Source organism: Falco naumanni, chromosome 4 (genome assembly GCF_017639655.2).
Source record: "Falco naumanni isolate bFalNau1 chromosome 4, bFalNau1.pat, whole genome shotgun sequence".
NCBI lineage: Eukaryota > Metazoa > Chordata > Aves > Falconiformes > Falconidae > Falco > Falco naumanni.
Genome location: NC_054057.1, coordinates 112,631,797 through 112,647,113, shown reverse-complemented (window position 1 = coordinate 112,647,113; position 15,317 = coordinate 112,631,797). Strand labels below are relative to the sequence as shown.

The 15,317-nt window shown below is 42.4% G+C and overlaps 1 protein-coding gene across 5 annotated transcripts in view; it reads left to right on the top strand.

Annotated features, from left to right (window-relative positions):
• The window catches only part of MAPKAPK3 (MAPK activated protein kinase 3), a 59,135-nt gene extending 45,302 nt beyond the window's left edge, over positions 1-13,833 (top strand). For 2 of the 5 annotated variants that reach the window (XM_040591013.1, XM_040591015.1), the window contains exons 5-12: positions 1,843-1,922; positions 3,747-3,873; positions 5,337-5,412; positions 5,591-5,715; positions 7,736-7,821; positions 10,452-10,532; positions 12,041-12,088; positions 13,043-13,833. In XM_040591013.1, coding sequence (XP_040446947.1) covers positions 1,843-1,922; positions 3,747-3,873; positions 5,337-5,412; positions 5,591-5,715; positions 7,736-7,821; positions 10,452-10,532; positions 12,041-12,088; positions 13,043-13,195 — 776 coding nt within the window. In that variant the 3' untranslated portion in view covers positions 13,196-13,833. Of the gene's footprint in view, positions 1-1,842; positions 1,923-3,746; positions 3,874-5,336; positions 5,413-5,590; positions 5,716-7,735; positions 7,822-10,432; positions 10,533-12,040; positions 12,829-13,042 lie in introns of those variants that run through there. The other 3 variants (XR_005827454.1, XM_040591014.1, XM_040591016.1) reach the window with 3 other exon arrangements.
• Positions 13,834-15,317: the final 1,484 nt, after the last annotated feature.

Sequence of the window (15,317 nt, the reverse complement as noted above, 5' to 3'; positions counted from 1 at the left end):
CAGCCTGTGTTACTCTAGTCCCTGGTCTTCTGCTAGACCACCTCTGACATGATTAGTGCAGCTCCTACTATGACTTCTTTTCTGGCGGTCCCTCAAGCAGCATCACTGTGCACAGCTATACTGTTAGGTGATTAATATCACAAGGAAATCGCATCGGATGAAACATCTCTTATTCAAGGGTTTTAAAGTACTACTTGAAGGGAAGTATTATTAGCCTCACTGTAAACAAGCCTGCTTATCTATGATAGGGAATATGCACAAGTTAAAGACCTGGTGTGAGTTGGTGACAGAGCTTGCAGTAGAATAGTCTTGCCATTTTTATTGTCTTTGCTATTTATTATGCGGAGTACCACAGGTGTGGTTGACTGTGGTTCTTCTTGTCCATTCACAACTCCTGTTGCTGCTCACGAGTAAAATGTTAGTGTTTGTAGCTAGTGCTGTGACAGAATGATTAGAAGAAGAAACATTTACACCCGAGCTTGTAAATTACTGTGACTGTTCTGCAAGTCTCTTATAGAGGCCAGGCTTTTTTTGATCCTGTGCTCCTGTGTTTCCTAGCCTGGGATGAATCCTTTAAGTGTTATGAAAGACTCATGTAGGGAAAATGAGCATTTTCAGGAAATTTATTTCTTCCTCACTAAAATAAAAGATTCCAGGGGAAAGACTCTGATCATTAGTGACTCCACTGTGCTAAAAACGTGATTTTTCTAGATTAAATAGCATTGTACAATATCTTAAACACTTACTCAAAATCATCTGGGAGTGTTAAACAAAAAAACCCACCTTAATTCTTTCCTGAGATAAATGAGCCTTGTTCCACTGCATTCCCGAGGTTTGCTAGCTGTTTATATATCAGCCACAACTTCCCATTAGGAGCCAAGGTTTTCCCTGAAGAAGATGAGTGTTCCTGCCTTCTGATTGGCCTTGCTTGAGATTGTGTAATTTCAGTCTCAAGCCATGTCAGAAAGGATTCCAGGTTGTTATAGTACAAGGATTTCTACCTTCTCTCACTGCTGCAGCCAAGGTTTCTACCTATGCAGAAAAAAGAGGACCAGGTTGAAGTTGTTGTTTCCCTGACAATGGGGATGTAACATAATGCTCACTTAGTACAATGGGAATGTCACTCCTCCCTGCTCTGAAACCTCTGCCTATGTAACTGAACTCTTCCAGACTTCAAGAGTACTGCTGTTGCAAGGCAGCTCACCAACCACTAGAATTTCCCACTGGAGTTATGTTAAATTTTAGAAACATATTATTTCAAAGGTGGCAGTTTGGGCTTTGCAGAATAGAACTGTTGATTTTGTTTCTCCTGAGGAAAAACTAAAGATTGTGAGGAACGAAGATGTAACCTATCCTAAAATTACTATATTGTTATGTTGCTCTGTTTTTAGAAAATCTTTTAGATCCTTCTGTTACCCCTGAACTAGAAGCTGAAAGTTAAACTTCTCTCTCAGACAACTGAGGACATGTCCTGGACAATCAGGGTTATGTCCTCGTTGGGGCTCCTTTCTCCGTAGTCTTGCATGTTGCTTGTGTACCTGCTCTGCTCTTGCTGCTTTTCCGGTGAGCAGGTTAAAACACAGTTTTACAAGCTCATAAAGAGCAGGAGACTCAACGGTTCAGTTGCAGTGCCTGCACAGGAGGGCTGAACAGCCAGGGAACTGGGGGCTATGGCTGCCTGCAAAACCAAAACACAGCTGTTAGGGCTAATTTTAGGTTCTCTAGTCTTGATGCTAGCCCTGTATTCCAGCAAGCTGTTTGTAAGTCATAAGCATTCCCAAGCATGTCCCTGAGTTACAGTGGGAATGTTAATGTGACCTTTCTCTAAAATTGTATTTATAGAGGCCTCTGAAATAATGAGAGACATCGGAACAGCCATCCAATATCTGCATTCAATGAACATCGCCCATAGAGATGTCAAGGTGAGTCTTGAAAGTGTGTGGGCAGGGAGAAAAGAGCATAAGGCAGAAAAATAAATGGGCAGTGGTGGTTTAAATAGATCTAGGAGTACAATCAGATGGTCAGAGTGTTCCTGTACCTTTGCCAGTGTGAGAATGGATCTGTTCACAACTAGTTTGCAACTAGTCAAAGGTCAGAATTTTATGTATGCTAATGCCTCCTAGGTGTGTACAGAATGCAGAAGAATCTCGTGATAGTCAGATGGTTAATTAAAGAGGTACTACCAACTTGCAATCCAGTTAATTAACAAGAAAATAACACTGCCTGAAATGAATTTATATTAGATGCTATACCTCTATGTACAGTCTTTGCCAGTTATTAGTTGTTTTCAGATTTATACTTGCCTAAAAAGACCAAAAAAAACCCCAAAATCAAAAAGCCAACACCCAAAACAACAACCAAACAAACCAAAAACCCACCCCAAAAACAACCACCACCACCCCCTTCAGAAACAGGAGCAGTGCATATGTGGGAGGAATAATACCAATTCCGTGCATCCAACCCACTTTACTAGTATATGTAAATATTTGGGAAGATGGGAAGGTCTCAGTTATTACTATGTGGAACAGTGTTTTATTAGCTAAAGTTTGTACCCAGATCTTGTAGAGATTTGACAGGGTTTGTAGTATTGTATTTTGTGTTCATTCTGTAAAGTGCACAGTATAAGCAAAGACAAGGTAGCTGCGCCAAGGCATTTCTAGCGCAGCGATACAGCAGTGTGATGGAATGTGCTGGAGAGCAGGTCACATAATGATAGACCAAGGCATCTGATTGCTTCTGCAGTTCAGCGTTTGTGAATTTTCTACAGATGCTTCTGTGTGTTTAGCTGGAGGGGAGCTGCCGTTGCTTGGTGTCACTGAGGGGTAGGTTGAGGTTTCTTTACATAGGAACTGGAGAATGACTTAACAGTTCTGAGACTAAAAATCTATTCCCTTTTGTGGAGCTATGTGCCATTGCCTGTCACCAGTGCAAAACCTGAAGTGCTTAGCCCCAAACACCCCCTACACACACTCAGAGAACTAACATAGAAATGGTACAAATTACTTAATAGATCCTAAATCCTGTTTGCTTTCAAGCCCTTTGTTCTTTATGTCCCTAAACACTAGCATGTGAGAAGGCATAGCTTCCTTATGACTGAGAAGCTAGAAAACAAGTTCAAACAGTTGCAGATTCTGAAGATGTTCTATTGTCCCTGTTCTTGTGCACAAGAGCTGTGTGATTCTGTGATTCCTCCTTTGCCACTTCTGGTTTTGGGGAGCCTTTATGGAGTGTGGAGCAAGAGTGGAATTAACTCGGGTTTCAGGGTGGGGGTTGGGGATGGGGATGGACAGGAAGGGACCTGTGTCTGTGTCCGTTAATTCTGATGGTGTTATGTCAGTTGCTCATTGAGAGTTTGGCTGATGACTTCTCTCGTCTTCTACCTGAGCTACCTGAGTGCAGTACAGAGTGCTGTCACATCAACTGGTGTTGATTAGACAGAACAGTCCTAGTAAGTGCAGTGAACTAGAGAGAGGTTCAAGAAGCCAGACTTGATGCCAATTGGACATGATGAGAGTCTTGTGATGGCTCTCCTAAATACCATATTGAGAAGGATGTTGATCCTTAGTCTGAGCAAATATGCTACATGTTGGGAGGGAACTTTCGGCATGCTGTGGTGGAGATGTGAGAGAAATAAGAAGACCCAGATGCTGGTGGTGATCCAGGCAAGCAGGAATCGTTTGACCTTTCAATTCAGTAGAGACATCTCTTCATTGTCCAGTTTATCCTTTCTCTTGGTGGCCTTTCAGCCTGAAAACTTGCTTTACACCTCTAAAGAGAAGGATACTGTACTCAAACTCACAGACTTCGGCTTTGCCAAAGAAACCACTGTATTAAACGCGCTGCAGACACCCTGTTATACTCCTTATTATGTGGGTAAGTTATCCAAGATGCATTTCTTTTCTATTCCAGTCTGTCACCTTCGCCCTTCTAGTAGGACAGTGAACTGTAGGAATAGATGGGAAATTTTCTATTGTGAATGTAATGCAGAGAGGTAGCCTGCAGAATTTAACTGGGATCCAACCCAAACATAGTCTGCTTCCAGTACAGCTCAGTTCTGCTCTCTTCCTCGGCTGCAAAGGAAACAACCTTAACAGGGGATGCAAATGAGGAACAAGGAGAAAGTACATGTTGCTTCTGATTGCACTTGAAGTAATCCAGATGTTTCCTTTGAATGATGCAATAAAAGCCATAATTTTAACTCAGCTTCATGATTATTTGGGTGTTTCTTTGCGAAACATCCCTTAGCTTAACTAATGCAATAAAAGATAACAGGAGAGTATTGCCTCAGCTGTAAAGCTTCTTAAAGCTGGCAAATGGAGGAATTAGTAATAAAAGACCAACATGACTTAATCACAGCTGAATTTTTGCCTGTATTTTGTATCTGGTCCAGAGACAGAGCACCGTGTAATGAATGTCACAGTAGACTGTCCTTTATGCACTCATTTTAGAGTACATCTCTTTTGGTCTTTGAGTTAATAGCCATTCACCATATGGTATAACTGAGGCAGTCCATGCTTGGAATTTCTTTGGAGGAAAGGGCTTATTTTTTTGAAAGAATTCGTTCATTTCTACAATGTAAATTTTTTATATTTTTTTGTATTGAAAGATACTGTTATTCATTGTTAGCAGATCATACGTTAGCCATGGGGTTTTTTCTGATGCTTTCTTTATATTTTTGTAAGCCGGGATTAGTGATAAAATGTTAAGTAATTTACACATACATCGTTTTATGCCTTATATTTGTATCTAAACAAGCTGACATTTCCCTTCTCAACACCTTCTTATAAACCAGCATGATTGCTCATAAGTTTAGAGAATCATTTTCCTCACAAAATCAAGCTCCCTGCCAGTTCACCTGCCTCAGGGGAAAAAAATGAAATATAATGCTATGGAAGCCAAATTAAAATACAGTGCTCTGTAGCTGCTGGAGATAAACACACTCCATCTAAGTATCGTTCAAAATTTTATCACAGCTAAAGTAGGTCCTTTCTGTTCTGATTTCTGGAACATATGCTTCTGCCTCTTTCAACACAGTGTCTCCCTGTACACATTTAGCTATAGCTCCTTCTGCTTTTCTGTAATCTTAGTACTCTCTTGAGCAGAGAGACACTAGGGTGAAGAGTAGGGCATTTTGCCAGCTTCGTTCCTCCTCTTTAAAGCTACATTAGATGTGTTTAGGAACTTGTCAATAGAAAATAGTACCCAGTTCCTACAGTGAGTTGCATTTTTTTAATGCCTCTGATATTTGTTGATGAAGTGTGCTGCTACTTATAAGGTGATGGAGAGGAAAGAAAATATGTGGTACTCTGTTAATTTCTGGGTTTAATCTTCTTCAGCTCCAGAAGTCCTTGGTCCTGAGAAGTATGACAAATCATGTGACATGTGGTCGTTGGGTGTCATCACATATATTCTGTAAGTATTTGGAAGGAGGCTTGATGAATAGAAAACAGACATATCTTGTTAGATCTGCTCTTACAAGTAATTAGTCACTAGGATCATGCAACCTGCTCAGGAATATGAGCTTGTATGGGGCTTTTTAAGAGATGAAAGGACTTTCCTAGTTAAAGAGTTCTTTTGTCCACTCTAACAGCCTCTGTGGGTTCCCTCCATTCTACTCAAACACTGGTCAAGCCATTTCTCCAGGGATGAAGAGAAGAATTCGGATGGGACAGTATGGGTTTCCCAATCCAGAGTGGGCTGAAGTATCAGACGAAGGTAACAATGCTCACTGCTACTGATGAGTGTGTGCATGGTGTTGTGCAGTGATGGAGTGCTTACAAGAGACTATTTCTAAAAGCCTGTCTTAGGTTTTGTTTCCCTTTCTTTTAGAATTTAAATTAATTTTTTGTAAAGTGTTACAGAGGATGACTGGGAACTCAGATACTAGCCAGCAACCTAAGTACTACAGAAAGTAAAGGACTGATGAAAACTTTCTTTCAAATTCCAGCTAGCACTAGTGAATGCTGAGATTAAACCCTCTGGAAACAAGTCTTTAATCCCGAGAAAGGAGACTGCCAGGACAGCTGCAATGCAGGCTGAGTTGGAAGAAAGGCAAACTGTCTGAAGAACTCGTTCAGTCTTTGCCCTCCTTGGTGATACAGCCAAGGATGGCAAGTTTTCATGCTAGTTTTTTCTGATGTGGGAACTTGCCAGCCAGCACTTAAATCAAGGTCAACAATTCATTTTGTATAAGTCATTGACCAAAAGCTGCTGCTGTTCAGCTGTGGCCTGGATGGGTTCAAACCAGTGTCCTGAAAGTGTGTGTTTTTGGTTCCCTCTTATTCTGAGAGTCTCCATAAGCTGGAAGTCTCACCTACCTGTCATATTAGAGGGAAAGGTCAGCAACCTCTGGGCACATGTTTTTTTCTAACAAGCCCTTTATCTTGCTGTTGCTAGCATGCTGTTGTCTCCTGTTTAGCAATAACAAGTTATAGTTGGATAATACTGTCATCTGTGGCATTTTAGCCCCTCATTGGATCTCATGGCTGCTTGTGCAGCATAGACCACTGAATATTAATGAGGAAGGTGTTTTACTTATGTGTTTCTGGTTTAATATTTTGTCTGCCTTGGGTCTTGTTCATCTTACAGCAGTTATCAAAACACCAGGGGAGCTTGGCAAGAGGACATGCACTTGGAAAATCTGTAGGGTTTCTGTATGCTTGCCTGAATGAAGATAGGTGCCTTCTACCTTTAAACCTATTAAGGTCACCTAGTTTACATGTGCTCTTTTAGGCTGATCAGGCACCGTAGCAGACTGCTTTTTTGCTCTCCTTTGTACTGTTCTTGTCATGATTTTCTTTATCTAATTATTGCATCATCTATGGAGACTTCCTCTAAATTCCCCTCCAGCTTCTTGTAACCACCTTAACAGGCTCTGTTGTCCCCTGCTTTTGTTCCCTTGTGCATTTTAGACTTCAAGTAATCTCTACTGTAAAACTCCTTTGCAGCCTCTCTCAACAAACTAAAGTCTCAGCTTATATCTCTGGCAGCTTCTTAGAAGCATTTAGTTGTCTTGCATTTGATGTTTCTAAAAGAGAACTTTTACTCAGAAGTTTTTCTAGGTTCCCCCAAGGAAGTTATGTGAACATCTTTCTAAATATCATCCCTTGGATGCAGTGTTCCTGGTCTGTCACCTGCATTAATGAAACTCTTGTCTAGACTCTCATCATATCTCCATTACTTAGTACTCTTGCTTTGGCAGATACCATGTTCTCAGAAACTGCTACAAAGCCTATTTGTACAATCTATTTCTTTGACTTTGTTGTCCTTCTAGTGGCCTCTCAGTTGTCAAATAAAAGTTTATTGTCCTTTTTTTTCCACAGCCTGTGCTAGTTTTTGTCTTCTGTCATTTCCTAAAACATCAGCTTATGCATTCATTCAGCCCATAATGCCAAGCCTGTTGCCATCTTGCAGACAGGCAGCTTGGCAGCTTTCTGTTCCCACGTTTCTATTTTTCTCAGGTTCTTGCTCTCAAAATGATTTGGTGGTGTAGATAGCGTAGCTGGAATCCCCAGGCCTTCATCTTTCCTTCTTACCTCTTGTTCTGGATGTTTTCATGTTTTGACTCGTTAAACATAGTAACCTACCTCACTGTACATGGCTTCTTAACATGATAACAGCAATAGGTAGGTATTTTGAGTTCTGCAAAATTATCTTTTTTCATTCAGCAGGTCTTTCTTCTCAAGGTGACTTGGGAACACAGTAGTAGACTACAACATGCCATGTTGTTTTTCAGCCAAACAACTGATTCGCCATTTACTGAAGACAGACCCGACAGAGAGGATGACAGTTTCTCAATTTATGAATCACCCTTGGATTAATGTGAGTTACACATATTTACAACATGAATTCTTACATGCAGAACTTAAATGTAGCTCCACATAGCATGGCAAAAGAAGGATGATGATTACTGTTAACAGAAGTTCATCTGCCTGTAGAACCACAATTCTTCTTGGTGTTACCAGAGGACACATAAAGACAGACACCCACAACAGTGTCCTTGGAAGCAAAAGCTGAATGTATCTGTATCTTCTCTGAGCAGTCAGTCACTGTTGACTCTGCAGCATATGCATGTGTTACTCTCTTTAAAAATATAAAAATAAACTGTATGTACTTACTTCATCAGTGCAGGATTTAAAAAGAGCTATTATTAGTGGTCCCAGGCACCATTGTGCATAACTGTGTTAGTGTGAACACAGCCCTGTGCTTAGTGGGCATTCTTATCCTTGTTTGGAAATGTGTGTGGGAGGAGCAAGGGTCTCAGCTTAGTACCCAGTAGGAGATTGCCAGATAGGGTGGTACACAGAGCTGTTAATGGTCCCAGTTCAGGTTTCATTCTGTGACTTGGTTGAATTTACTTTTCCTTTAAGAATATTTCTTGGGGGGGGGCAGGAAATACTCTAATAATATAATATTAATATTTCAAACGAGGCGAGAATCTCAGGAGTTACCAGACTGAGTTTCAGGATATCATCTCTGCTCTGTAGGTGTCACTCAAAATAGCAGATTATACTTCTCACATTTCTGGCCTGAAAGTCTTGTCTTGTTAAGACACCAGTCTTGTTCTCACTGCCCAAAAAATCATCAGCCAGGAACAGAATCACTTGTACTGTAGAATGCGCTTTTCTCCCATAGTGCTTTCTCTGTCTATGCTGATCCTCAGAGGAAGGGGCAGAAACAGAGGCATGACTAAAAGCATTTCTTTAATGCCTGTTTGAAGATCAGAAAGCCCTTACAATCATATAAAAATAGCTGTGTAGCATCCTGATGAAGTAAATGGATGTGTTCATTTAGAGTTGTGAAAGCTGAGAAATTGGGGTTACAGAGATTCTGTAGAACTAGAACAGAACCTAGACAATGTTTCTAAGTCTTTTTTAACCAAACAAAAATGTAATCAGTGTTTGGAATAAATACCTCCAGCTTTAAGTGTTTGAACACCCGAGAAGGAGGTATTTCAGAAGTCAGCAGGCGATGAATTTCACAGAATGAATGCCTAATAGCTAAGGAAGCTACCACCTACAGCGACACATGTCACTTGAAATATGCATATAACCAATTAATAAGGAGGAGATTAGAGACAAGGTCTATAGACTCCACTGCACCAAAGAGCTGTGCTAGATAATGTTCCTGGAAGAATGCTCTAGGAGCTGCAGATTGGCATTTTTTTTCTGCTGAATGTATTTTTCCCATGAGGCAGAGGGAGGGAGAGGGAAAGACCAACATAGTGAATGTCTGTGTTCTTCCTTGCACAAACAGCAGAGGAGGGTGCTTGTCTCTCCTCTTTCTTCCTTTCTTTTTTTATTGTTTTTGATAGATGGATAGCAGAAGTATTATTGTGAACTATGCAAAAATTGTCAGTTTAGGTGTAGCACATAATCCTCCAGTTAGCTTGTAAATAAGGAGGTTTTTTTTTAACAAGTAGCAGCTCACAGCAGATAGGAGGGCAGCTTCAACACCTGCTAAGGCACATCACTAAAGCCATTCTGCTGGTTTTCCGTTTCTCTTATCCCAGCCGTACTTAATAAAACTATACCCTGGCCAGCTAGGGTCCTTTTCCAGAGGCTGCACAAGTCATGATTTCTGCTTCCACTTCTGTAACTACTGCAGTGCTTCTGTTAGCCTGTAGTGTAAGCACTGCTTCCAACGTAATGCTTCTTTTACAGTGATATGTGCAGGGATCTCCCTAGATTTTGTTGGCATGCAGCTGTGTCTGGTGTAGGATCCCACAGCAGCAGACAGCAAGTTTGGGTAGAAAGCATAAGGAACGTAGAATATCCAAATGAAATTATAGTTTGGGTTATGGACCGGCAAGAAATACCATGATTCTTGCTGAATTTAGCTAGGGAACTATGCCTCGTGCTTTAGAAATTGTACCTTATTCTAATTTAAAGTATTTACTGATCTTTTGTGGCAGGTGAGCATAGATCTCAATTTTGTGTGTAAGAGCGTCTCAGACAATGCACCATGTTCTGAACTGTCCCTTAGTCTGAATAATAGTATAATTTCCTCTTTTGGGCACACTTCTGATCTGATAAACTGGTAATCTCAGTTAATGTATGTGTACGAGAAAAGGTCCCGCAAAATAAAGGTCAGATTAACCACTTTAAAACATTGAGTAATGAATAGTGAAATGACAGTTAAAATCTAAAATGTACATAAAAATTTACCTAGCACATGGTTATTGGTTGGACTGGAAGGGGGCAGAGTGAAAGAAACTCAGCACTGATTTTTCTCTCCTTTTGTTCTTTAAAGATACTGTCATGTGGGGACTATAGTCCTTTTCTACCTCACACATGAATTGGCTTGTGGGGTGATTGGAAGCATGAATAATGAGGGCCACCAAAGGACATTAGATAAAGTTTTATGCCCTGCATACACATAAAAGAGCAAGCAGTCACTTCCCAAACCTGATTTTGCAGAACACTTCTTTCAGAATTTTTCCCTTTTCTCAGAGATCAATGGCAGTGCCACCAACTCCTCTTCATACTGCACGGGTCCTGCAAGAGGATAAAGACCACTGGGATGAAGTTAAAGTGAGTCAATTGTAGTTCAGATTTCTTGAAGTCAAGTCTGATAAGAGATTAGATGGGCTGGTTTCTCTGCGTTTACTTATTTCCTTGAAGATTGTGGCTATTTTGAATACAACAGTGTTAAACAAGGGAAGCATTAACAGTCTTGGTTACAACAGTAGTGTACATGGTAACTGTTTAAAAAAAAAAAGCTATTTGAGCTTCATCTGACAGCCTTACAGCTGTGCCAAGTATCAACAAAGATTATATTTATGATCAAAGGTATTAATGATGCTACCTGCTGAGCCACTGTATGTAACCACAGAGGAGAAGGGACAGTGTTGAGGAAGTTTCAGGTTCATTATAGTAAAGTGAAGAATATGATGAAAATCTAGGGGGGCAGGGCAGGAGGGATTAAGCTGCATTGTGGTTTTCTACTCTGTTCTTGTATTGTAAAACACCATGAAATACCTTAGCCTTGTCTTGTTATGACATTTGGTGAGGGTGGGGATAAACGTATCTGTCTTTCCCTTAATCTAACCAGGTGCCTCACCTACTGTTTGTAGTAATGGCAGCTGAATGCTCCCTGCACAGTGAAATTACAGGGCAGACTAAAAGTTGTATGCAAGCCTTAACTCTTTCCTGCTGGCCTTTATGACATGGGCATGCATTTACAATTAATGATTAATCTTCTGCACTTAGTGCTTTGTGTTTTGATAATTGCAACATTTCTATAGTGTATTTTACAGATTACTGATTCTGTTTAAATTACTGATGTATAGTCTCAGATGTTGAGCTATGTAATAGTAAAATTTCATAGGACCTAGGCAACATTTTCCTCCCAAGTCAAAAGAGGTCAAATTTTCACTTAGCCTTCTTCATCTCCATGTTTCTGAGAACTTCTTATGTTTGTGCTATGTTTATGTATAGGTCGCAGAGGTATTCCCTTGGGCCACCGACATTCCCGTAGCATTTAATCGGTTTTCTGTTCCTGAACTAAATGCCTAGACATTTACTTAAGCAGATTTTTGTTCACAACCTTCTTTAAAAGTTTTAAATTTGGCTGCATTTAAACATTAATCCCAGCTAAGGAAGCGTGTGAATTCGAAGCTCCTAATTTTAAGCAACTTTGTGTGGACTCTTTATTCTAGTTCCTGCTAGCCTAGTTTGGTGACAGAGCAAGGAAAGCAGTGGTTTGAGTCTAGTATAAGAAGCCCAGGCTCAGTAGCTGGTGAAGGCCCAGAGCCAGCCAGTAAGAAATGCTGGGCATAGGGACATGGTGGAATTTAGGCCAGTGGAGTGTGGTCTTGCATGCTCACATATGAAACACTGTCTGAATAGTTCCTCCTGAATGAGCCCATCACTAGAACGAAGCCTTTAGTCATAGTCCAATGCAGCAGAAAGGGCTCAGCTATTTCTGGCTGTAGTGTAACAGAGGGTTCCTTTCTGTACGTTCATCTCCTGCAGTAGTGTGGGAGTAGTAGTGTGCTTTTTGCTTCAGGGTTTTCAATAAATTTCTTCCTTGGTTTCAGGAGGAGATGACCAGTGCTTTGGCTACCATGAGGGTGGACTATGATCAGGTGAAAATCAAAGACTTGAAAACATCCAACAACCGTCTCCTGAACAAACGCCGTAAGAAGCAGAAGCAGGCAGGTGCCTCTTCTGCAGCCCCAGGGTGCAATAACCAATGAGAAGAGAAGCCAGGGACCTGTAGGTGGAGGGTAAACGTTAAAAGGAACAATTTAAAATAAGTGCGATCAACTCAGTCTGTACCACAAGGCAATGAGACCATGAAGAAGCTATCCTGCAAAGAGTGAGCAGTGTGAAAGATTACATTTTTATAACTTGAATCAGGGCTTTGCTTTTAAAGGCTAATGTATATGACATGACTCTGTTGCAGGTGCAGTAATACCAGAAAGGTTATGGGGTTTTGTTTTGGCTTTAAATGTGTCAGACAAGAGGAGAGAGCAGGAGTCAGTCTCAGCATACTAATGCCCTGAAGCTTTAACAGCCATCTACAAAAGTAACTTCTGCTAGTGTTTAAAACTTGGGAATAGAGAAAATGCCAAGTGTTCTGCTAGGAGTGTTTTGGTAGTTCAAACATGAGTACTGAGAAAGAAGAAAAATGTCACTGCTCTTTATATGAGTAGCACAGGTGCAGTTCTATTATGGATGCATCTGGACAGTATTTCGTGTTAGAATTGGTAATAGTCAATATTTCCAAACTTAGCTCCTATAGTTACAGAATGTCACCTGTATTCCTGTTACAGGAAAAGGCATCCATACATTTCCATTTTCATAAAGTCTTCATGTGGTCTCATTTGAAGGTTTGAGTTTGTCATGTAATCTCATTTGAAAACATGTACGTTTTCTAAACTGTAACCATTGTGTCATGTCAATGCCACTGTCGGGCCCTCTCTTGTAATGTTTTTCATTTAAATGGTACTTTATGTGAAGATTTTTAATAAGGATTTAATTAGTTGAAAGTATCCTGCAGAGAATATTACTGTTCCTTTTGGATCCACAACCTCTAGGGCGTGCAACTGGACATGCAATTGTATACAAGAGACTGCTCTGGAAGAGGCACTTCTGAAATTCAGGAAGAAGTGGCAAATGCATGTTCTCTGAATGGACCCTGGTGTCTGCCAGCATTCCTTCTGGTAATTATCTCCAGATTCTGTGCCTAAGACGTGCTGATCATAGCAAATTTTGGGGTGCTGGGGTTGATTTGTTTCCTGGGGTCAGAGAGGGGGAGGACGTTACTTCATTTGCGGTGTTTTTGTCAGTGTTTCTGGATCCAAAGATTTTCACCACCTAAGGGACATTACCTATAAGGATATCCAACCATTGTTTTTTTCCTATTCTAATTCTTGGTTTATGAGATTCTAGCCTTGGTTTGCTAGTTTGTTTTACTTTGTGATCAAAATATTTCCTCTTGCTGTGTTTTGATTATTTTTTTTTTTTTAAGTTGAGGTGACACAAATATTTGTGAAAGTATTATCAGTCTAGGCTGAAAATTATGTGCTTCCAGTGATGCAGACAAAAACTGCTTTGAGGTAGGCGCACAGAGTACTGGTGTGTTAATAGGCTCGGAAGAATGTTAAAAGACAAAAAGGAAAACAAGGCTGCAGACAGGATCTGAATCGTCAAATCTGACTGCCACCTAGATCTTGTTACCTCCAACAAGGATCAACATGAGGCTTTGGACCGTGTCTGGGGAGCTCTTGTTCCCATCTTCACAGTGTTGGATGAGACCTCCATTCTCCTTTGTGAAATGGTCCTAGGGTTTTATAAACTGATTTTAATAAATCATGTTACAACATTCCTTCCTCCTGTTCACCCCTGGTTTTATTGAGATGTTGCAGAGTTTGTACTGCCTTGCAAGTACATCTGTGTCGAAGGTGATGGGAAAGGGGAGAAGGGGAGTGAGTGTTCAGTGATGTCCACATTCAAAGGCTACCCAACTTCAAGATTTTTTTAAGGGTTTTGTTTTAAGTATCAGTCTCTGCAAAGATGTGTTTTAAAATTATCTCATGTTTATCTAGTATCTCTATGATTATAGCACATCCAGTATATTTTATCGTGTTACTCCTAGAAATTATGCAAGTGTTATTCACTACCAGTAAATGATAATACAACAAATGAATAGTTGTGATGTGTTCAGGGTGCAGCAGCTGGGATTAGAGCCAGATCCAAGTTTCTGTCCCATGCTATCCAAATTTTTGAGGGTGCTATGTACATCACTGCTACCTTCCCACCTCTGTGCCCATCGGGGTTATACATGCTCCCACTAACCCAGTTAACACAGCAACCTGTGTACGATGTGGTTATGTCCTGGCTGCCTTGGGGGCAGCATGGTATTGAAACTGTCACAACCCATGTGTTTGCTTCTGTCTTGCCCAAAGTTTGAGCAGGAGCTTTTGGTTTCCAGCTGGTGCTGCCTTGCTTGTCAGTTTGGTCTGGAGCTCTGAGACATGGTACCTCTTCCTGAGTAGTTTTCCATGGGGAACTGCAAAGCCCATCTGGGCCCGATTCCTTCCTGTAGGTTTCCAGTCTTAACCGGGCAGCAGTTCAGAAGCTGGAGAGATGGGTGATGCATGCGGGCACAGCACCTTCAGCTTTCGGTCCCTTCAGGCAGGACAGCACCATCTCCTCGGGTTCGGGCTTAAGAGTGCTGGCGGCCTGCCCTGCACAGACAACGTCCAGGAATTCTGTAAAGCCCGGGGGGAGCCTGAGGGCCTCGGAACGGCAGACGTGGGGGTGTACGCGGGTGCTGCCCGGCAGCCCTCGTGCCCACTGCAGCCGAGGGAGGCGGCGGCGCCGCCGGAGCTGCGCAGCTGCTGACCCGCGCCCGCTCGGACCCCGCAGCCTCCCGCAGCGCGGCGGGGCAGGTGCGGGCTCTGGGCCTGTGCTAAGCGTGGCCGGCTCAGCCGGAGCTGTGCGAACTGCGGGGACCTGCGCAGGGAGCTCTGCTCGTCGCCCCCCCTCGACGGCGCGTACCGGCCCCCCCGGCGGTGCGTGCCGGCCCCCGCGCCGCCCGGCGTCCCCCGGCCCCGCGGCGCCCCCTGCTGGCCGCAGCGCCCCCCTGCAGTGCTGGGGGCTGCGGGGGACCGGCCGGAGCATCGCCACCAGCCCCGAGGTCCGCGGCCTCCCCGAGAGCTCCCCAGCCCTGGTAGCTGGCGTCAGCTGAAAGCTGCGGGGTCTTGGGGCCTGTGGCACGTCGGTGCTGTCGCCAGCGCCCGCAGGGAGCACTGCCCGGTGCCAGCACGGGCGCTGCGCCCTTCGGGCCCCGCGGCGCGGTAGGTGCGC